The 21954-nt window shown below is 50.7% G+C and overlaps 1 protein-coding gene across 1 annotated transcript; it reads right to left on the bottom strand.

The window, feature by feature from the left end:
• Positions 1 to 31: 31 nt before the first annotated feature.
• ACADS (acyl-CoA dehydrogenase short chain) lies at positions 32 to 21837 on the bottom strand. Its single transcript, XM_069558203.1, has 10 exons — positions 20069 to 21837; positions 18624 to 18787; positions 3019 to 3168; positions 2697 to 2808; positions 2180 to 2331; positions 1730 to 1900; positions 1511 to 1648; positions 1240 to 1335; positions 986 to 1042; positions 32 to 811 (listed from the first exon to the last, which is right to left on the bottom strand). The coding sequence occupies exons 1-10, from the start codon at positions 20112 to 20114 to the stop codon at positions 659 to 661; spliced, it is 1239 nt and encodes a 412-aa protein (XP_069414304.1). The 5' UTR covers positions 20115 to 21837; the 3' UTR covers positions 32 to 658.
• Positions 21838 to 21954: the final 117 nt, after the last annotated feature.

The following is a 21954-nucleotide window of genomic DNA, read 5'->3' as shown; positions in this document are numbered from 1 at the left end:
CCCCAGCAGCACTCAGGCAAGGACACAAGGGTCAGGGGACAGGTATGCTTTATTACTCGGTTCCCACATATAATTGTCCCAAAGCACAAGTCAGACCTCTCACCTGTACTCATTTATACTTTACAAAGGTTATCGGTGCGCAGGAAGGTTTCCATAACTACCCAGCCCCAAGGCGGTGGCGGCCTCAGAGAACACAACTTCTGGGTCGAGATGTGGTCGTTCGGGCCTCCACCCCACTCCTCCAGACCCTGACCTCAGAGGAAACGGCAGACGCTGCGTCTCCTGCTCAGCGCCAGGACCCACAGGACAGAACCGGGGAGTCCCCGGGGGGATCATTTCTCCCTTCCCACGGGCCAGCCCCCAGATGAAGAAAATAAGGCACGGTCAACGGTGGAGAGGGAACAAAGTCAAGAAACTGAGCTGGAGATGGGCGTCCTCAGGCCAGGTCGCAGCCCCGCCTCCGCTTCCTCCTAGGAAGCCGACTCCAGGGTGGACAGAGGTGACGGCCGGCAGCAGGCCCACCCAGGAGGCTGGGCCTGGAGCTAGGAGGGGTCCTGGCAAGAGGGGGCGTGGCCCCGCCCCTCCTCCCGCCCCCTTTTCCAGGGTCCTCGGGCCAGCCCAGCTCCCCGGCCAGCACGGTCGGCCCTCCAGAGAGGGCTCAGCTCCGGTAGCTCTTGAGCAGGTGCCCGGCGACCACCAGCCTCTGGATCTCACTGGTGCCCTCATAAATCTCTGTGATGCGGGCGTCGCGGTAGTGCCGCTCCGCCGGCATCTCCGTCACGTAGCCCATGCCGCCCAGGATCTGCATGGCCTGAGGGGGAACGCGGGGCTCAGGAAAGGAAGACCAGCCCCCGCCCTCCCCAACTCGTGGGGGAGAGACAGGGCAGGACCATCCCCACGGCAGGACGAGCGGGGAGGAGGCAGCAGCCGGCACTCTCCCGCTTACCCAAGCCTGGGGAGCTCACCCGGCAGTGGGGACGCTCACCTGGTGGGTGATGGCAGTTGCGGCCTCCGATGCAGCCAGCTTGGCCATTGCCGCCTCCTAACCACAGAGGACGGTGGCGTCAGAAATTCTTAGCACCTGGCCTGTTCAACAGGGCGGGCTTGGGGAAGCCGCCCCTTGGAGCGATAAACCCACAGGCTCAAGGAACTGCGACCCCGCCCAGACGGCTCCCTCAGTGCCTCTGCCGCCACGGAAGCTCTGGCCTGGGCCCGGGGAGACCCCTGCCCCACTGGCACCTTGGTGAAAGGCTTCTTGTTGTCCTTCAGCATGGCAGCGCGCCAGGTCAGCAGCCGGGCACTCTCCAGGGCCAGGGCCATGTCCGCCAACTTGAACTGCAACAGCCCAGACCCGCCCCACCGTCAGTGCTGGCCCGCCCTCCCCTCTTCCTGAGGGGCGGGATGGAGGAGGGCGGAGGACAGGGCCGAGGCTGAAAGCCATCCGGGAGCCAGAGAGGACAGGCCGAAATCGCGTCCCTCTGGCGTCCAGGCAAGGCTGCGCCTCTGTTACCTGGATGCCCTGCAGCTTGGTGAGGGGCGCCCCGAAAGCACTGCGGTTCTCGGCGTAGCTCACAGCACAGTCCAGGGCGGCCTGGGCGATGCCCAGGGCCTGGGAGGCGATGCCGATGCGGCCCATGTCCAGGGTTTGCTGTGAGGACCCACCTGTCAGGAGCCGGCCGTTCCCCAGGGCCTCACCCTAGGGATCCCCGCCCCTCGCTGCCAGGCTCACCATGGCGATCTTGAAGCCCAGCCCCGGCTCCCCCAGCAGGCTGTCCTTGGGGATGCGACAGTCCTCGAAGATGAGGTTGGCCGTGGACGAGGCCCGGATGCCCAGCTTGTCTTCCTTCTTCCCCAGCGTGAGCCCGGGTGTGGGCATGGGGACCAGGAAGGCACTGATGCCCTGGAGGCCGGGACACGCCCCTGACTTGCTCATCGGCCCGAGGCCACGTCCCTCAGACGAACCACCCGAGACTCCCACTCGGCACCCCCCCCCCCCCCGCAATTTCCACCTCCCTCAGAACCTCGCTGTGATGCCCTCTGCCGGCTCCTCCGGACACAGCGCCGCCCGGGGCCGGAAAGGGTCTGCTGGCAAGAGCCCTGGAGCCCAAGCGGCTGTCAGACCAGAGACGTAGCTGGAGAAACTGAACCGCTGGCCGCCCCTCCCTTGCGGGCCCCCCACCTTGTTATACAAGGATCTGTCGGTGGTGGCGAAGACCACGACGGCTGAGGCCTCCCAGGCGTTGGTGATCCAGGCCTTGGTGCCACTCAGGACCCACGAGTCACCGTCTGCCCGCGCGGTGGTGGCCGCGGCCCCTGCATCGCTGCCGTTCCCTGCCCCACACGCAGACTCAGAGTCCACAGCCGCCAGCTTGCCCAGGACCCAAGCTCACACCTCCCACACCAAGCACCCCGCAACCCCGCCAAGCAACACCCCCATTCCGCGCCCCACCCCCACCGCACCCCCCAACCCCCACAGCTGATGAGCCAGACCCAGGCGCAGGGAATCAGGGTCTGGCTCCCGAGAGAAGGGGCTGGAGGGCCACACCAGCTCCCTCTCTAGAGGTGGGGGCACGTGGCACCCGGCTGTCTCCAAGCCAAAGGGGCCGCGGGGCGCAGGTCCGTCCTTCCCAGCGCAGGCAGGGCGGGGCGGGGGCGGGGCGGGGGCGGGGCGGGTGAGCACGGTCCCAGGGTGGTACCTGGTTCACTGAGGGCGAAGCAGCCGATCTTCTCGCCACTAGTGAAGGGAGTGACCCACCGCTGCTTCTGCTCCTTGGTGCCGAACTTCAGGATGGGCCCTAAGTAGAGGGACTGGGGGACAGTGTGGGGAGGTCGTCGCAGGCCTCAGCACACCCGCAGACCCACCCCCAGGCCTCCTCTCTCCAGAGGCCCCATGCAAAGGACCAGGCCTAGTGGCGGTCAAGGGCGGGGAGCCAAGGGAGGGCTGTGCCCAGATGTGGGGCCATCTGGAGCCTCCCTCCCCCGCTGCCTGTGTGTCCGAGGCCCAGGCGGGAGACTCACATTGTTGACACTCATGATAACTCCCGTGGAGGCGCAGCCCCGGCTGATCTCCTCCATGGCGATGGAGTAGGCCAGGTAATCGAGGGCGGCTCCGCCAAGCTCCTCGGGCACATCCATGGCCATGAGCCCCAGCTCGCCCATCTTCTTCACCTGGCCCCAGGGAAGGATGTCAAGGGCAGCTCCCGGGGGATGGGGGTAGGGTGGGGCCACAGGGCCCACTTTCTCCAACCCCAACCCACCTGCCCCCAGGCTGGTGCCCACAGAAACTCAGGTCATGTGGCCCTAACCACCCACCCCGGAACCCCCAAGGCTGGATCTGTATGACAGCCCTGTTGTCTCAGGCAGTCCTGTCCCCATACTCTGCCCTCACTCATCTCTGTGTCTACAGCCACAACCGGTGAGCACGCAGAAGGCACAAGAAGGCTTTGGGGGCCTCTGAGGTGAAGGAGCAGGGCAGCACAGTGCCACACAGACCTTTCAGCCCCTCACGCTCACCACACAGCCTGTCCTCCCCACCACAGGGCCTTTGCACATGCTGTTCCTGTCAGTGATACCCCGTATCAACTGGTTGTTAACTCCTCCCGCCTGGGGGTCTCAGCTCAGGCATCACTTCTGCTGGGTGGCCATCTCGGACCTCACTGAGTCAAATCCTTTAATCACACACTCCCGCAGGACCTGTAACTTCACACCTTTTCATGTGCTTGTTCTGATTACGGTCTCTCTCCCTGACCACAAGGGCAGAGATGGTGCAGTTTTGCCCACTGCTGTATTCTAGTGCCAGTGAAAGACTCAATAAAAGGGAAAAGCCTGGAATGTTTGACTTGGAATCCAGGAGTGGCTTGGGTTAATGATCAAGTGCCGTTTACATGCTCAGCGCTGGAAAGCGCTTCATGTGTCTTCTTGGTCGAGTCTCTCCGGAGCCTGAAGCTTTGCTGAGTCAACCTCATGTCACAGGTGAGGAAGCTGGAGCTCAGGGAGGTGGAGTGCCTTGCACAGGGTGGACCTGATAAATGGTGGGGTGAGACTGAAACCCAGCACTGACTCCAGGACCACAACCAGCTCAGTCTGCACAAGGTGAGTGATCCGTGTACGGAGTTTAAAAGAGAAAGTCTTATTGTCCGCTTGCCGGGAGCCAGCACAGGAGATCCCACCCATGGCAAAGGTCATGAGGAAGAGCCCTGATGGGCAAAGGCGGATCAGGACTCAAGGGACTCCCCGACCCCACCCATGACAAGGTCATGCAGGCAAGGTGGATCAAGAACTCAAGGGGTCCCTTAGATCTGCTCGAGCATCTACCCCCAAAACCAAAATCTGTCTGTTACACCACACTCTTCTGACATTAACAGGGGCTATCCCCAACCACCTTTCTCTGGAAAATTAACTTAGAGCTCCAGTTAATAGTCTCCTGCATATAAAAGGAGTGTCTCAGGTCAAACCTCTCTGCTGGTAGACTAGCTTGTGTAACAGGATTATCCACACTCTTGCTACTATGTACATGATTGTTTCAGTTCAGTTCAGTCGCTCAGTCATGTCCGACTCTTGGTGACCCCATGAATCGCAGCACGCCAGGCCTCCCTGTCCATCACCATCTCCCGAAGTTCACTCAGACTCACGTCCATCGAGTCAGTGATGCCATCCAGCCATCTCATCCTCGGTGGTCCCCTTCTCCTCCTGCCCTCAATCCCTCCCAGCATCAAGGTCTTTTCAAATGAGTCAACTCTTCGCATGAGGTGGCCAAAGTACTGGAGCTTCAGCTTTAGCATCATTCCTTCCAAAGAAATCCCAGGGCTGATCTCCTTCAGAATGGACTGGTTGGATCTCCTTGCAGTCCAAGGGACTCTCAAGAGTCTTCTCCAACACCACAGTTCAAAAGCATCAATTCTTCGGCGCTCAGCCTTCTTCACAGTCCAACTCTCACATCCATACATGACCACAGGAAAAACCACAACCTTGACTAGACGGACCTTAGTCGGCAAAGTAATGTCTCTGCTTTTGAATATACTATCTAGGTTGGTCATAACTTTTCTTCCAAGGAGTAAGCGTCTTTTAATTTCATGGCTGCAGTCACCATCTACAGTGATTTTGGAGCCCCCAAAAATAAAGTCTGACACTGTTTCCACGGTTTCCCCATCTATTTTCCATGAACTGATGGGACCGGATGCCATGAGCTTCATTTTCTGAATGTTGAGCTTTAAGCCAACTTTTTCACTCTCCTCTTTCACTTTCATCAAGAGGCTTTTTAGTTCCTCTTCACTTTCTGCCATAAGGGTGGTGTCATCTGCATATCTGAGGTTATTGATATTTCTCCTGGCAATCTTGATTCCAGCTTGTGTTTCTTCCAGCCCAGCATTTCTCATGATGTACTCTGTATAGAAGTTAAATAAGCAGGGTGACAATATACAGCCTTGACGTACTCCTTTTCCTATTTGGAACCAGTCTGTTGTTCCATGTCCAGTTCTAAATGTTGCTTCCTGACCTGCATACAGATTTCTCAAGAGGCAGGTTAAGTGGTCTGGTATTCCCATCTCTTTCAGAATTTTCCACAGCTTATTGTGATCCACACAGTCAAAGGCTTTGGCATAGTCAATAAAGCAGAAATAGATGTTTTCCTGGAACTCTCTTGCTTTTTCCATGATCCAGCAGATGTTGGCAATTTGATCTCTGGTTCCTCTGCCTTTTCTAAAACCAGCTTGAACATCAGGGAGTTCACGGTTCACGTATTGCTGAAGCCTGGCTTGGAGAATTTTGAGATTGTTTACAGCCTCTCAACCATAAACAGCACAGAGAGTTTGGAGTATTTTGAAAGTCTTAGTTAGCATAGGGTTTTTCTAAAAATAAAAATCATGTTGGTGAAGGGTTTCATTGCTGAGTTAATGATTGCCGCCAGGCCTCCATATCCTTAGGCACCTGGGAGTATGTTAATCAATGTAATTGGAATGTAGGAAAAGAAATACAGTAGTTTTGATGTTAGCAATACTAGACTTTTGAGTTAATGAATTTTCTCTTTGTTATAAATCACTGTACTCCTCTTTCTTTGTTATAAATCCTTGTGTCCTTGCTATGTAAGAATGTAACTTTATCACTATCTTAAGACTAAGTAGATCATAAGGGAAAACAAGTTTTCTGATTGACTAACCTTTATCAATCCCTGGGATTTCTTTGGAAGGGATGATGCTAAAGCTGAAACTCCAGTACTTTGGCCACCTCATGCGAAGAGTTGACTCATTGGAAAAGACTTTGATGCTGGGAGGGACTGGGGGCAGGAGAAGAAGGGGACGACAGAGGATGAGATGGCTGGATGGCCTCACTGACTCGATGGACGTGAGTCTGAGTGAACTCCGGGATTTGGTGATGGACAGGGAGGCCTGGCGTGCTGCAATTCATGGGGTGGCAAAGAGTCGGACACGACTGAGCGACTGAACTGAACTGAACTGAACATTTATCAATAGAAAGAAAGATGGGGCCATAAAATGTTAATCGGTCTCCAGACCAGAAGATATTGTAAACAAACGTAAGACCCTTGTAAGAACAAAGATATGCAAAGAACACTGTCTTTAGATAAGGGTCAGAGCAGCTGACCCTGTGTGACTCTGTTTCTTACATTTATCTCTATGTACAACTAAAAGTATAAAAGCGGACCTGGAAAATAAAGAAACGGACCAGTTTGTAGAAAGACTGGTTTCCCCCGTGTCGTCTTTTCTCGCTCTCTTCTTTTCTGGATGAATTTCCATCTGGAGCGCGGAGGCTCGCCAGGCCTACTAATTTTGCTGGGGCTTCTAAGATCGGAACAGGGAGGCACTTTGTGTCTCCGCTCCTTCAGGAGACCTGGAAGACACCTGTGGCCTACGTAGGTGGTGCAAACTCCTTGTCTCAGAGTTTTATTGGTTCTCCGCGTAAACCAAGTTATTCAGCCTCTTTTCTCCACTAATTTTCCTACTACACTATTCTTTTCTAATCTCTCTCCATATCTTTAATTAATCAATTTTCCTCTAGACGCCGACTCTGTCCCCGCTTCGAATTACCCTGGATCCACCGGGGCTGGACCCCGGCAACCGCCAGTTGATCTACAATGCTGTGTGAATTTTCTGCCGTATAGCAAAGTAACTCTGCTATGCAGATTCTTTTCCATATTCTTTGCCATATGGTTTACCGCAGGATATTGAATATAGTTCCATGTGCTGTACAGAAAAGGCCTTGCTGTTTATCCATCCTGTACACAAGAGTTTGCACCTGCTAATCCCAAACTCCCAATTCGTCCCTCCCTCACCCCCTTCTCCTTGGCAACTACATGTCTGTTCTCCCTGTCTGTGAGTCTGTTTCTGTTCCGTATTAATAGATAGGTTCAATTTGTGATGTGTTTTAGGTAACACAGGTAAGTGATACCACATGGTATTTGTCTTTCTCTTTGACTTACTTCACTTCGTATGATAACCGCCAGGGCCACCACGGTACTGCAAGTGACATTATGTCATCCTTGCTCGTGGCTGAGCAATATTCCACCCTATGTGCGAGCCACATGTTCCTTATCCGCTCATCTGCCCGTGGACAGGTTGTTTGCATGTCTTGGCTATTGTGCACAGTGCTGCTATGAACACAGGGGTCCATGTTATCTTTTCAAATTACAGCTTTGTCTGGATATATGCCCAGTACTGGGACTGCTGGACCACATGGCGACTCTATTTTCAGTTTTCTGAGGAGCCTCCCTACTGTTATCCACTGCACCAATTTACATTCCCACCAACAGCATAGGAGGGTTCCCTTTTTTCCACACCCTCTCCAGCATTTATTATTCAGAGACTTTTGAATGATGGCCATTCTGACCGGTGTGAGGTGGTACCGCTCCATTTGCATTTCTCTAAGAATTAGAGTGGCATTTCTTATCATTAAGTGACTGAGACGTTCTTGACTCGACAGCAATGTCCGGGAAGAGGGGCATCGGTGAATTTGCTGAACTTTCACAATGATTTGTGTCCCTCTATGAAACCGGGTGTTTGATTCCACCTTGAGCTGTTCCCATGCGAGACAATTTGCAAGACTCTACGCTTGGGGTGGGCCTGACCCACCTCAGGGTCTCCCCTGTAATACGGGGGAGGAGATGGCCCGTGCCTAGGAGGCAGAATGACAGCCTCACAGAGACAAGCGCGCCCTAATCCCCAGGTTCAACGAGACTGAGTATGCTCAAAGAGACTCTGCCGAGGAGATTAAGCAAAGGACCCTGAGGTGAGGACGGGCTTCCCTGGATCATCCAGGGGATCATCCAGGACATCCTGTGTCCTCACAGGGCCCTTGTAAGGGAAAGAGGAGAAACAGGAAAAGGCCAGGCAGTGATTCTCCCTGGGGCCTGCCCAAACCTTGATCAGAGCCCAGAGAGACCAGCTTTGGATTTCTGCCCTCCAGGAATGGTCAGGTACTAAGTGTACACTGCCTTACGCCACTGCTTCTGGGGCCTGGTGCTGCAACAGCAATCGGAAGCTAGTACACAGTGACAAATAGGATTCAGAGCCACCAGGGACATGGCATTTCCAGAGTCACTAAAAAAAAAAATTCTGTGGTCACTGCACACCTGGGGACAGCAGCAGGTGACACTGCTCAGGGAGCTGGTGGGGACCGAGGAGTGGGTGAGGGTGGGAGGATCTAAGAGTCAATTTCTAGGTAAGTTGATAGGAAGTCAGGGGTCCCCAAGGAGGAAAGAGGGGTCTGGGGCTCTCAAAGAGGAGATAGGGGTCTGGAGTTCTCAAAGAGGAGAAAGGGACAAAATTTTTCCCCCCTATATTCCTTAGTCTTAGTCACATCAGATGTTTTTTTCTTTAAGCCCAGAGCTGATAAAACAACTCAGCTTCAACTCTGTACTAAGGATTTTATATATAAAACAACAATGTATCCTGCTTGAGGACATGTTTCTCTTGTCCATGATCCTGTTCTCCTGAACATGATGTTTCTCAGTCCTGTCTGACTCTTTGCGAACCCACAGACTGCAACATAGACTATATTATAGACTATATTACAGTCTATGGAATTCTCCAGGCCAGAATACTCGAGTGGGTAGGCTTTCCCTTCTCCAGGGGATCTTCCCAACCCAGGAATGGAACCCAGCAGATTCTTTACCAGCTGAGCCACCAGGGAAACCCAAGAATACTGGAGTGGGTAGCCTATCCCTTCTCCAGTGGATCTTCCCAAACCAGGAATTGAACCGGGGTCTCGGGCAATGCAGGTGGATTCTTTACTAACAGAGCTATGAGGGAAGCCCAAGGATTACATATATAACAACAATGTATCCTGCTTGAGGACATGTTTCTCTTTCTTGAGAACCTTCTGACTAATCCTGTTATCTTAAAATGTATATTATGGGAGCGGGGGTCTAGTAAAATCTTTCTATTGTTAGTTCTAATTCTGTCATCTTAAAATGTAAATTGTGGGAGTGGGTCTAGTAAGATCTCTACAACTGTGAGACATTCTTTTGATTTATTGTAATAACCAATTAAAAATATATATAGCTCCCTTGCTAAGACTAGCACTCTCCGCCCCCTTCTGATGTCTGTGTCAGAAGCTTCCTCTGTCCCTTTTCATTGTAATAAAACTTCTGCCACCAAAGAGCCCTGAGTGGTCAAGCCTGGTCTCTGGTCCTGAAGCTGAATCTTCTTGGGAGGTCACTGAATCCGACATGGTTCACTGCAAGCTACCAGATCAAGGAGTGGGTGAGGGTGGGAAGTAGAGTGCAGCTGAGGCGCTGTCTGTCTCTGAGCACAACCTGGGGACTCAGAGCCCAGGGCCAGCACCGGGATGGCCTCAGAACAGAGCCCCTTTCGAGCCCACACTTATGGCCTCCGGCAAACCTATTCCAGAGTGAGGTAGTGGTTTACTGGGGAGGCCTGTGCTGGCTTACCAGCTAGAGCTGCATTCTACCAGGAGCTAGAAATACGCAGGGTCCCCAAGATTCATGCTCAGGCCCAGACAGGAACCCCACTGGAGGGCTTTCTCTGGCCAAACAGCAAAAGAAACTGAAGTAGAAAAAAAAAAAAAGCCCCATTTGTCTCACCCTACATGCACCATCCAGCTTCTCTAGGCATTAAGACACACACCCCCCTCTTTAGTCTCTCTCTCTTTCTCTGGTCCACGACCGTGGGATAAGTGACACATTAGCCCACCACACCAAGAAGACTCCATTTCACCCCAGGAGACACAAGGGGAACCGAAACTCCCAGGTGGAGTACAGCCAGGACAAGGACAACCCCGTTTTCCTGTGATGGGTCGGGGCTCTCGCGCAGATGGTGACGGTCCCGGGACACCCAGAGTCCGATGAGAAAGCCAGGGCCCCTGGCTCTCTGCCCCTCACCCCGCCCTCTAGTGCTCTCTGTACCAGAAGAGAAAGCTGCCGGAGTCCCCAATGACTGCACCCACGTGGCGGCCTCACCAGCATGCTATTTCCCCCCCAAGCTTTCTCATTCTCAAGTGTATCTGGAGATTTCTGGCAATATGCCATGGCCAGCTGCAGGAACATTCCAGACAAAATGTGGAAACAGAAAGGCGGTGGAGAGAAGAGACGGCATGATCAAGAAGAAAGCGAAGACAAAATAAAAAGCAGTACACACATACACAAAAAGACCGTGTGTCCAGCTGCAGAAACCATTTCTGATCTCGGCGTGTTTGATGTTAACTGGCTAACAGCAGCCAGCCTCCCTAATATTTTTGCCAGTTTTGAGCGATCGCAAGGAGAGCCCCTCAGAGACACTACCCACAGTGGTTACTCTCCATGCCTGTGTCTGTGAACCAGGAGTGTGGATCTGCAACCCTGACCGGGCCAAGCCTGCTGCTGCTGCTAAGTCACTTCAGTTGTGTCCGACTCTGTGCAACCCCATAGACGGCACCCCACCAGGCTCCCCTGTCCCTGGGATTCTCCAGGCAAGAATACTGGAGTGGGTTGCCATTTCCTTCTCCAAAGCATGAAAGAGAAAAGTGAAAGTGAAGTCGCTCAGTCGTGTCTGACTGTTAGTGACCCCATGGACTGCAGCCCACCAGGCTCCTCCATCCATGGGATTTTCCAGGCAAGGGTACTGGAGAAGGGTGCCACTGCCTTCCAAACCCGCAAGAGAGGGACTTCCCTGGCAGTCTAGTGGTTAAGACTCCCCATTTTCAACGCAGGGGTTGCAGATTGAATTCCTGATTGAATTAAGGGTTCTTGGCACACACCAGCACAGAGTAGAAGCTGGGGAGGCGGCTCCCGTGGCCCTTTCCCATGAATAAAGCAACGGATCTTCAACAAGTAAGGAGACGTGATTCTCTGAAGGGAGTTAGTTTGGACTCTCATGAGCATAAGGGTGTCAGAATTAAGGGCTCTCATGTGCTGCATACATTCTCAGTCACCAAGTTGTGTCCAACTCTTTTGTGACCCCATGGACTGTAGCCCACCAGGCTTCTCTGTGCATGGGATTTTCCTGGCAAGAAGACTGGAGTGGGTTGCCATTCCCTCCTCCAGGGCATCTTCCCGACCCAGGGATAGAACCCACAACTCCAGCAGTGCAGGCGGATTCTTTACCACTGAGTCACCTGGGAAGGCCCCAGTTGCATGGCCAAAAGTAAATAAATAAATAAATATTTTAAATGCATGAAGTTTATTTAAAAACAAAAAAACAAAACTCCCAAGAGAACATGTGAGAAAGAGAAAGACCCCTTTCTTAGCAGAGCAAGCCTTCAGCACCTCTGCCTTCATATGTGGGACCTGTTTCAGAGGATGCTTCGTATACAAATCAGTGCTTTTAAGTCACTTCTAAAGCTCACATTTCTAAAAAGTCAAATTTGTCCTGAGTTTGCCGATGCTCATGAGAGTCCAAACTAACTCCCTTTAGAGAATCACGTCTCCTTACTTGTTGAAGATCCATTGCTTTATTCATGGGAAAGGGCCACGGGAGCCACCTCCCCAGCTTCTACGTTGTGCTGGTGTGTGCCGAGTGCTGGGACAGTAAGAGCATTCAGAATGGCTTGACCAAAAAGTTCAAGTCCATAAATTCAGCAAACATCTGCTGAATGCCAAGCACTTACTTGGCAAGGAGGTGTTTCGCTGGGCCAGGAGGTAGGGGTTTGAACAAGCCTGGCCTTCAGGAAGGCAACCTTAGAAAATAACTGGGTTACAGGACACACACAATAGCGTGATAAGCACACCCAGAGAACCAGGGATTATGAACACAGAGTGACAAATTCTTGGTAGGAGAGGTGAAAGGTGATGCTATTCAGGGGACACCACCAGGGTGGTGGTAACAAGAGTCTGTGCATGTGAATAAGAGGAAAAATGGAGTATGGTTCAAGAGGCTTCTATGTGGTACACTATCATCTGAGATTAGGGCAAGAGGAGGAAAAGCAGATTTTGCACCCAATACATTAAACTTACTCAATAAACATTCACTGAGTGAAGGAAAAGAAATTGGGTTCCGTTTTCTAGATACAAGCACGCACATACAGGGACGTCCCTGGCGGTTGCGGTGGTTAGGACGCGGTGCTTGCACTGCAGGGGACTTGGGTTCGATCCCTAATTGGGGAACTAAAATCCTGCAAGCCATACAGTGCGGCCAAAAATAAACAAATAGATAAAAATTCACATATACATTCTCAGGTTCCGGAGTCCAAAGCTGGTTTGGAAACACCATTCTATTTCTAATTTCCCTTTATTATATAATGGCATTGTATATCCATAACTGTTCCTTTTTTTTCCCCCTGGGAGTTGCGGGGGGTAGGTTTGGACACAGGAAGACCAAAGTTCAAACCTAGATTACAAAACCAGCCAACTGAGCAGAGACTGGTGCTAGCCTTCCACCTCCTTCATGGCCTGTCCACCTCTCAATTCTTCTCCCCTTGACTCTTCCTCAGGAAACCCACTTTTCCTGGGAGAAAAAATTCTTCAGGAAAAAAAATATTAGAAAACACTGACTAAGCATTTCCTGCATGTTGGGGGGAGCACAGAATCTACATCTGGCTCCTCCGATCCCAGCCCTGTGGCTTTATTGACAGCGAAATGAAATTCCTGGCTTCTGTTTCCTCATCCCAAAACTGGAGATCAGTGAAGAAACTGCCTGAGTGTTTTGTTGATGATTTAAGGGTAAGCACATGAAAATCACCAATTTAATGGACATGAGTTTGAGCAAATTCCAGGAGGTAGTGGAGGACACAGGACCCTGGCGGGCTACAGTCTGTGGGGTTGCAAAGAGTCAGACACGACTGAGCAACTGGACAACAACCTGGAATATGGTAACCCCCAAATGAGAGTTACTCCTGTTATTATTACTATCGTCATTTTAAAACACGACCGGTATTATTTTAAATGTTGCAGCCTATCCTATTACCCCTGTGTCTACCGTTTTGATCCTTCTGCTTGTTTAAGTCCTGGATTTCCTTCTGTAACTAGAGCTGAGCACCACCCATAGTAACAGAGACAGTGAGAAAAACTGTGAGCCGATACACTCTGATCCTCAGCGAAGGGACACCCTGGGCAACCGCTGCATCCCATCAGTGACCAAAATGAGAGCGTCCAATTCATGTGAGGCAGTGGCAAGATCAGAGATCAGAAGATTTAGCACCATTTCTCCCCAAGTCCTAGAACTTCAGGCAATTCTTACAACTGTTCCTTTATCCCCTGTTGCTGTTCAGTCACTAAGCCTGCAGCACGCCAGGCTTCCCTGTCCTTCACCATCTCCCAGAGCTTGCTCAAACTCATGTCCATTCACTCGGTGATGCTATCCAAACATATCCTCTGTTGTCCCCTTCTCATCCTGCCCTCAGTCTTTCCCAGCATCAGGGTCTTTTCCTTGGAGAAGGAAATGGCAACCCACTCCAGTGTTCTTGCCTGGAGAATCCCAGGGATGGCAGAGCCTGTTGAGCTGCCGCCTAAGGGGTCGCACAGAGTCAGACATGACTGAAGTGACTTAGCAGCAGCAGCAGGGTCTTTTCCAATGAGTCAGCTCTTTGCATCGGGTGGCCAAAGCATTGGAGTTTCAGCAACATTGAATATTCAGGGTTGATTTTCTTTAGGATTGACTGGTTTGATCTCCTTGCAGTCCAAGGTACTCTCAAGAGTCTTCTCCAGCACAACACTTTGAAAGCATCAATTACTGGGCAATGAGCCTTCTTTATGGTCTAACCCTCACATCTATACATGACTACTGGAAAAACCATAGCTTATATAAGGACTATACAGACCTTTGTAGGCAAAGTGATGTCTCTGCTTTTTAATATGCTGTCTAGGTTTATCATAGCTTTTCTTCCAAGGAGCAAGTGTCTTTTAATTTCATGGCTGCAGTCACTATCCGCAGTGATTTTGGAGCACAAAAAAATAAAGTCTGACACTGTTTCCACTGTTTCCCCATCTGTTTGCCACGACATGATGGAACTGGATGTCATGATCTTAGTTTTCTGAATGTTGAGTTTTAAGCCAACTTTTTCACTCTCCTCTTTCACCTTCATCAAGCGGCTCTTTAGTTCCTCTTTGCCCTCTGTCATAAGGGGGTATCATATGCATATCTGAGGTTACTGATATTTCTCCCAGCAATCTTGAATCCAGCTTGTGATTCATCCAGCCCGGTATTTTGCATGATGTACTCTGCACATAAGTTGAATAAACAGGACGACAATATACAGCCTTGACGTACTCCTTTCCCAATTCTGACACAGTCTGTTGTTCCATATCCAATTCTAACTATCGCTTCTTGACCTCTATACAGATTTCTCAGGAGGCAGGTCAGGTGGTCTGGTATTCCCATCTCTTTCAGAATTTTCCACAGTTTGTTGTGATCCATACAGTCAAAGGCTTTAGCATGGTCAATGAAGCAGAAGTAGATGTTTTTATGGAACTCTCGTGCTTTTTCGATGATCCAGGGGATGTTGGCAGTTTGATCTCTGGTTCCTCTGCCTTTTCTAAATCCAGCTTGCACATTTGGAAGTTCTCGGTTCATGTACTGTTGAAGCCTAGCTTGACGGGTTTTGAGCATTATCTTGCTCGCAAGTGAAATGAGTGCAATTGTGTGGTAGTTTGGACATTCTTTGGTATTGCCCCTCTTTGGGGTTGGAATGAAAACTGACCTTTTCCAGTCCTGTGGCCACTGCTGAGTTTTGCAAATTTGCTAGCATATCGAATGTAGCACTTTCACAGAATCATCTTTTAGGATCTGAAATGGCTCAGCTAGAATTCTGTCACCTCCACTAGCTTTGTTGGTAGTAATGCTTCCTAAGGCCCATTTGACTTTGCATGCCAGGACTTCTGGTTCTAGATGAGTGACCATACCATAGTAGTTATCTGGGTCATTAAGACCTTTTTTGTACAGTTCTTTTTCAGGTATGACCTAAATCAAATCCTTTATGATTATACAGTGGAAATGAGAAGTAGATTTAAGGGACTAGATCTGATAGACAGAGTGCCTGATGAACTATAGACTGAGGTTCGTGACATTGTACGGGATACAGGGATCAAGACCATCCCCATAGAAAAGAAATGCAAAACAGCAAAATGGCTGTCTGTGGAAGCCTTACAAATAGCTGTGAAAAAAAGAGAAGCGAAAAGCAAAGAAGAAAAGGAAAGATATAAGCATCTGAATGCAGAGTTCCAGAGAATAGCAAGGAGAGATAAGAAAGCCTTCCTCAGTGATCAATGCAAAGAAATAGAGGAAACAACAGAATGGGAAAGACTAGAGATCTCTTCAAGAAAATTAGAGACACCAAGGGAACATTTCATGCAAAGATGGGCCCAATAAACGACAGAATGGTATGGACCTAACAGAAGCAGAAGATATTAGGAAGAGGTGGCAAGAATACATGGAAGAACTGTACAAAAAAGATCTTCATGACCCAGATAACCACAATGGTGTGATCACTCACCTAGAGCCAGACATCCTGGAATGTGAAGTCAAGTGGCCTTAGAAAGCATCACTACGAACAAAGCTAGTCGAGGTGATGGCATTCCAGTTGAGCTATTTCAAATCCTGGAAGATGATGCTGTGAAAGTGCTGCACTCAATATGCCAGCAAATTTGGAAAACTCAGCAGTGGCCACAGGACTGGAAAAGGTCAGTTTTCATTCCAATCCCAAAGAAAGGCAATGCCAAAGAATGTTCAAACTATTGCACAACTGCACTCATCTCACATCCTAGTAAAGTAATCCTCAAAATTCTCCAAGCCAGGCTTCAGCAATACGTGAACCGTGAACTTCCAGATATTCAAGGTGGTTTTAGAAAAGGCAGAGGAAACAGAGGTCAAATTGCCAACATCCGGTGGATCATGGAAAAAGCAAGAGAGCGCCAGAAAAACATCTATTTCTGCTTTATTGACTATGCCAAAGCCTTTGACTGTGTGGATCACAATTAACTGTGGAAAATTCTGAAAGAGATGGGAATACCAGACCACCTGACCGGCCTCTTGAGAAACCTATATGCAGGTCAGGAAGCAACAGTTAGAACTGGACATGGAACAACAGACTGGTTCCAAATAGGAAAAGGAGTACGTCAAGGCTGTATATTGTCATCCTATTTATTTAACTTATATGCAGAGTACATCATGAGAAATGCTGGGCTGGAAGAAGCACAAGCTGGAATCAAGATTTCTGGGAGAAATATCAATAACCTCAGATATGCAGATGACACCACCCTTATGACAGAAAGTGAAGAGGAACTAAAAAGCCTCTTGATGAAAGTGAAAGAAGAGAGTGAAAAAGTTGGCTTAAAGCTCAACATTCAAAAAACGAAGATCATGGCATCTGGTCCCATCACTTCATGGGAAACAGATGGGGAAACAGTGCAAACAGTATCAGACCTTATTTTGGGGGGCTCCAAAATCACTGCAGATGGTGATTGCAGCCATGAAATTAAAATACGCTTACTCCTTGGAAGGAAAGTTATGACCAACCTAGATAGCATATTGAAAAGTTTGCCAACAAAGGTCCGTCTAGCCAAGGTTATGGTTTTTCCAGTGGTCATGTATGGATGTGAGAGTTGGACTGTGAAGAAAGCTGAGTGTCAAAGAATTGATGCTTTTGAACTGTGGTGTTGGAGAAGACTCTTGAGAGTCCCTTGGACTGCAAGGAGATCCAACCAGTCCATTCTAAAGGAGATCAGTCCTGGGTGTTCATTGGAAGGACTGATGCTGAAGCTGAAACTCCAATACTTTGGCCACCTCATGCGAAGAGTTGACTCATTGGAAAAGACCCTGATGCTGGGAGGGGTTGGAGGCAGGAGGAAAAGGGGATGACCGAGGATGAGATGGCTGGATGGTATCACTGACTCGATGGACATGAGTTTGGGTAAACTCTGGGAGTTGGTGATGGACAGGGAGGCCTGGCGTGCTGCAGTTCATGGGGTTGCAAAGAGTCGGTTACGACTGAGTGACTGAACTGAACTGAACACTTAGAGTATGAATTCTAGCTCCACAGACTGGTAAGCCTTGGAAAATCACATCCCCTCTCTGTGCTTCAAATTTCTCAACTGTAATAAAAATAATAATAGTATTAATAGCTTCTGTTTTTCAAATGCACCATGAACTTAACATACATGATCGCCTATAATCCTCACAACCATTCCAGGAGGCCAAATGGAGATTAGACCTGCAGCTGGGGATGACTAAACGCGATGAAGACAACTTCAAGGTTTACCACATAACAGGTGCCCAATTCATTTTGGTGCTCAGAATGCCACCCACCTACTCTACTTTGAGCTCTTTGGATGTTATATCCACAGTCCAGGCACAGTGCCCGGTATACTGTGAACACAGCACGCACTAAGATGGGAAAACCGGCCCCAAGGCTGAAGAAGCATGTTAACAGCGATCACAAGTTCTGAATTCAGGCCTGACAGAATCGCTTTATCACAAGTCATCTCAACAATATCTACTAAGTGTTTACAATCATGTACCAGAAAACTTGTTAAATCCCATGGGAGGGTACAGCAGACGTGCTTGTCCTCGCAGGAACGATACAGTGGTACAGGAAGGACAGGACTGACTGGGATCTCAGCGGCCGGCAGAAGACAGACTTGAGTTGGCACCTTAGCTCTGTAACTCATTAGCTCCATGACCTTGGGCCACATTATTTAAGCTTCTCATCAATCCGAGTTTCATCAACTACACAACAGGATATATAATAATGGCACCTTCATCTCATTGGACAGTTTTAAGAGACAGATAAGCTAGGCACTTCCCTAGTGGTCCAATGGTTAAGACTCCGAGCTGCCACCAAAGGGGGCGTGAGTTCGATCCCCAGTCAGGGAACTAAGATTCTGCATGATGCAGCTAAAAAAAAAAAAGAAAAGAAAAGAAACAGGTGTGCTAACCCATCAGCACTTAGGAGAGTGCCAAGCACACGTCAGCATTTTATGTGTTAACTATTATTATCAACACAATGCCTGGTATACAGGAAGCATAGCAATCATCCACCACGATTACTGTTATTCCAGAAGTTATTATCCTGGCTACAGGCCTCATGCTGGAGAGCGGACACCTCCAGGGCATTTTCTGGCTCCCAGGATCACACACCCTGAGGGTCCCTGGCTGCAGTGTCACTGCCCCTGGTTGTCACTGTCACCAGTTATCCTGGAGCAGAGGGAAGATTCCATCACTGGGTGCTGAGGTGGAAACCCTCACCTGAGCTGCTGGGAAGCGATGCTCCTTGTCCACCTGGGCTGCTATGGGAAAGAGCTCCTTCTCGGCAAAGTCGCGGCACGTCTGCCGCAGCATCTGGTGAGTCTCGGGCAGTTCAACAGACTGGTAGACGGTATGTAGGCGACGCCAGCCCCAAGGCCAGGGGGCTGCCAGAGAGAAAAGGAGTCAGTGGAAGGGGAATGCAAGAGGTCTCATGTAGTAATTAAAATAATAACAGTGATCCACTTACTGGGTAGGCTTCCCTGGTGGCTCAGATGGTAAAGAAACTGCCTGCAATGCAGGAGACCCAAGTTCGACCCCTGGGTCAGGAATATCCCCTGGAGAAGGGAATGACTACCCACTCCAGTATTCTCGCCTGGAGAATTCCATGGACAGAGGAGCCTGGCAGGCTACTGTCCATGGGGTCACAGAGTTGGACACGACTGAGTGATGAACACTTTTCACTTTTTCACTTACTGGGTGGTTCTCCACCACAGATGACTCGTGTCCCCCAGGGGGACATCTGGCAATGTCCCGAGACATTTTTGGTTGTCTCAACCAAAGGGTGGTAGGGAGTGGGTAGAGGCCAGGAATACTGCTAAACCTTGTACAGGACAGAACCCATGATAAAGAACTAGGGGACCAAAATGTCATTAACACTGCTGTTGAGAACAGAACGGAATGCTCGCCATGCTTGCTGAATACTTTGTACAACAGTCCTACTCAGTGGCCAGCGTAACAAGTGACAGCAGCAGCACAGCTCTGTGACCCCAGGCAAGGATCTTAACTCCACGGGTTTCTCTGAATGTGGAGGACAGTAGTGCTCTGCTCCTGGGCTAGAACCAGGAAAACTAACCGGAGCACTTAGCACATAACCCTAACCCTGCTGAGAGTAGCGACAGCTCTCAAAGAGGGTCCCCTTTACTATTATTCGGGGTGAGTGGGTCTTGACCAGGCAAGGGAAGCCCTGGCCACAGGTGCCACTGCGGCTACAGGGTAGAGAAATTAGAAGATGGGAAAGAGGCTACCAGCGAGCTCCTGTAATCTGCCAGGCACCTGTGTTTTAATCCTTGTAACTCTATGAGAACAGCAGTATTACTGTGGTCGTTTCACACAAGGGCCCAAGGTCACAGTCTGGGTTCAACCCCAGACCTGGCACCCTAGGAATGGCGTACCCTGAACCTCCCCCGAAGGTGTAATAAGTGAGGGGGTGAGGGTGGGGGCGGTGGTGCAGCGTGAGAAGCGGGCTGGGACTGGGGATCGGGGCAGGGACTGGGGGTCGGGGCAGGGGCCACGCAGGCGCAAGGAGTAGCCTAACTGGGGCAAAGGCCTTGCGATCCGGAGGGGGCACCGCCCGTCTGCCCGCCCTGCCGCAGGGGTGAACCCGCTGCCCGGACCCACGCCCGCCCCGCCCGCCGCCCCACCGTGCGGGGTTGGAACGCACTCACCTCCGCGGACAAGGCCACAGGCCCGGGCGAGCAGCGTGGCAGCCATGGAGGACAGGCAAGGCGGGCTGGTACTGGGCTTCTTCCCGGCGACCTCCAGGCTGTAGCACGGTTCCGGGCCGCGCGGGGAGGGACCTGCGCCTGTCAGGAGCCCCGCCCCTCGGGTCTCGGGGGCGGGGCCGGCCGCGGGTGCCCCGCCTCAGCCCGCCACCCCCACCGCGGAGATAATACAACTCTAGGGAAAGTCTCCGAAGCTGGTTCTGTTGCTCAGCCCGCTAAGTGGTATCCCACTCTGCAACCCCATGAACTGAAGCCCGCCAGGCTTCCTTGTCCTTCACCATCTCCCGGAGTTTGCTCAAATTTATGTCCACTGAGTCGGTGGTGCTGTCCAACCATCTCATCCTCTGTCGTCCCCTTCTCTTTCTGCCTTCAATCACCTTCACGCTTTCCCGGCATCGCTTTTCCAATGAGTCGGCTCTTCTCATCAGGTGGCCAAACTATTGGAGCTTCAGCTTCAGTCCTTCCGATGAATATTCAGGGTTGATTTCCTGATTCTAGGCTAACCTTAAAACTCTTCAAGGGGTGAGCCTGCTGCTGCTGCTAAGTCACTTAAAATCCAGTTCCGTGATCTAAAAACTCCACTTGGCCTTCCCCGGCCCCAAACCCACCGCGCCCTTGCTGTCCCTGCTGAAGCCTCACAGTGCAGCTTTCTCCAGGATCTCTAGCTGTTTCCTGCCTCAGGACCTTTGCAGTCACCATTCCCTGCGCTGGAAGACTCCTTCCCATCAACACCTCCGAGGAGGCCGGTGCTTCCCTTCGCAAACTCTCCATCCCATTGTTTTATTTCTGGCAGGTAGCACCTGAAATCTTATCAAGTCCCCTACTAGCCTGTGAGTGCCCAGGGGGGCAAGGGTCTTACTGCTGCTCATTTCTTGGCATAAGGAGTTGGGGTGCTAGGAGGTTGGGAATGTGGGGTGACACTGCTGCCTCCCTGTCCCTCTGTGGTCCGGCATCTCACTCCCAGTTGTGGAGTGGAGAACCCCACCTACCGCTCCAACAGGAGCCTTCAGTGCTGTGCCCTAATGTCCTGCATTTTGTCCTTACTCAGGACCCCTTCACCCTGCGCCCCAAAATTACAGCGATTCCTCTTGCCTGACAAGCCTCTTCCACGGGCCCAGGTGTGAGTCAGACTTTCACAGGCTCCAGGCACCACCCACCTGCAACCAGGAACCCAGTCCCTCCAGCTGCCATTCTTCCCCCATTAACTCAGCAAGGCGTCTGTCTCCAGCACAGACTGAAATCAGAACTTGCTCTGACTTCTGAAGATCTATTAGAAGATGGCACAGTCTTTCACGTGTTTTTTTCCTTAAGTCACTAAGTCATGTCCAATTCTTTGCAACCCCATGGACTGTGCCCACAGGCTCCTCTGTCCTCCACTATTGTCGAGTTTGCTCCAATTCATGTCCACATCGTTGGTGCTTCTATATTACCTTGCATTTAGAAGAAATGCATTCAAAAGAAAGCCTCTAAACCGACAGTACATTTACTGTCCTTGGCAAATGAGGCTTCCATACCTTTTACCACTGCACCCGGGCACCAGCCCTGGGTAGAAGAAAAGGGGGAAGAGAAGGGGAAAATCAATGAGTGTTTGTAGGCAGAGGCCAACAGACCTTCAGGTGCCACAAACTGTCTAAACCAGAGTTATTTTTAACTTGCATTGTTTGTGACCTTAAACATGGATATGTTTTATATTAAAAATATGCATGTTTTCCAAAAAAGATAGGAATCAGAAGTTGGTTGCAAGGGGTGGGGTGGAGGGAGGGAACTGGCTGCAGACACCAGGAACCTGAGGAAACTTTCCGAGGTGATGGAAACGTCCTTTATCATGA

Source organism: Ovis canadensis, chromosome 17 (assembly GCF_042477335.2).
Source record: "Ovis canadensis isolate MfBH-ARS-UI-01 breed Bighorn chromosome 17, ARS-UI_OviCan_v2, whole genome shotgun sequence".
Taxonomy (NCBI): domain Eukaryota; kingdom Metazoa; phylum Chordata; class Mammalia; order Artiodactyla; family Bovidae; genus Ovis; species Ovis canadensis.
This window is presented reverse-complemented; position numbering and strand designations above follow the sequence as displayed.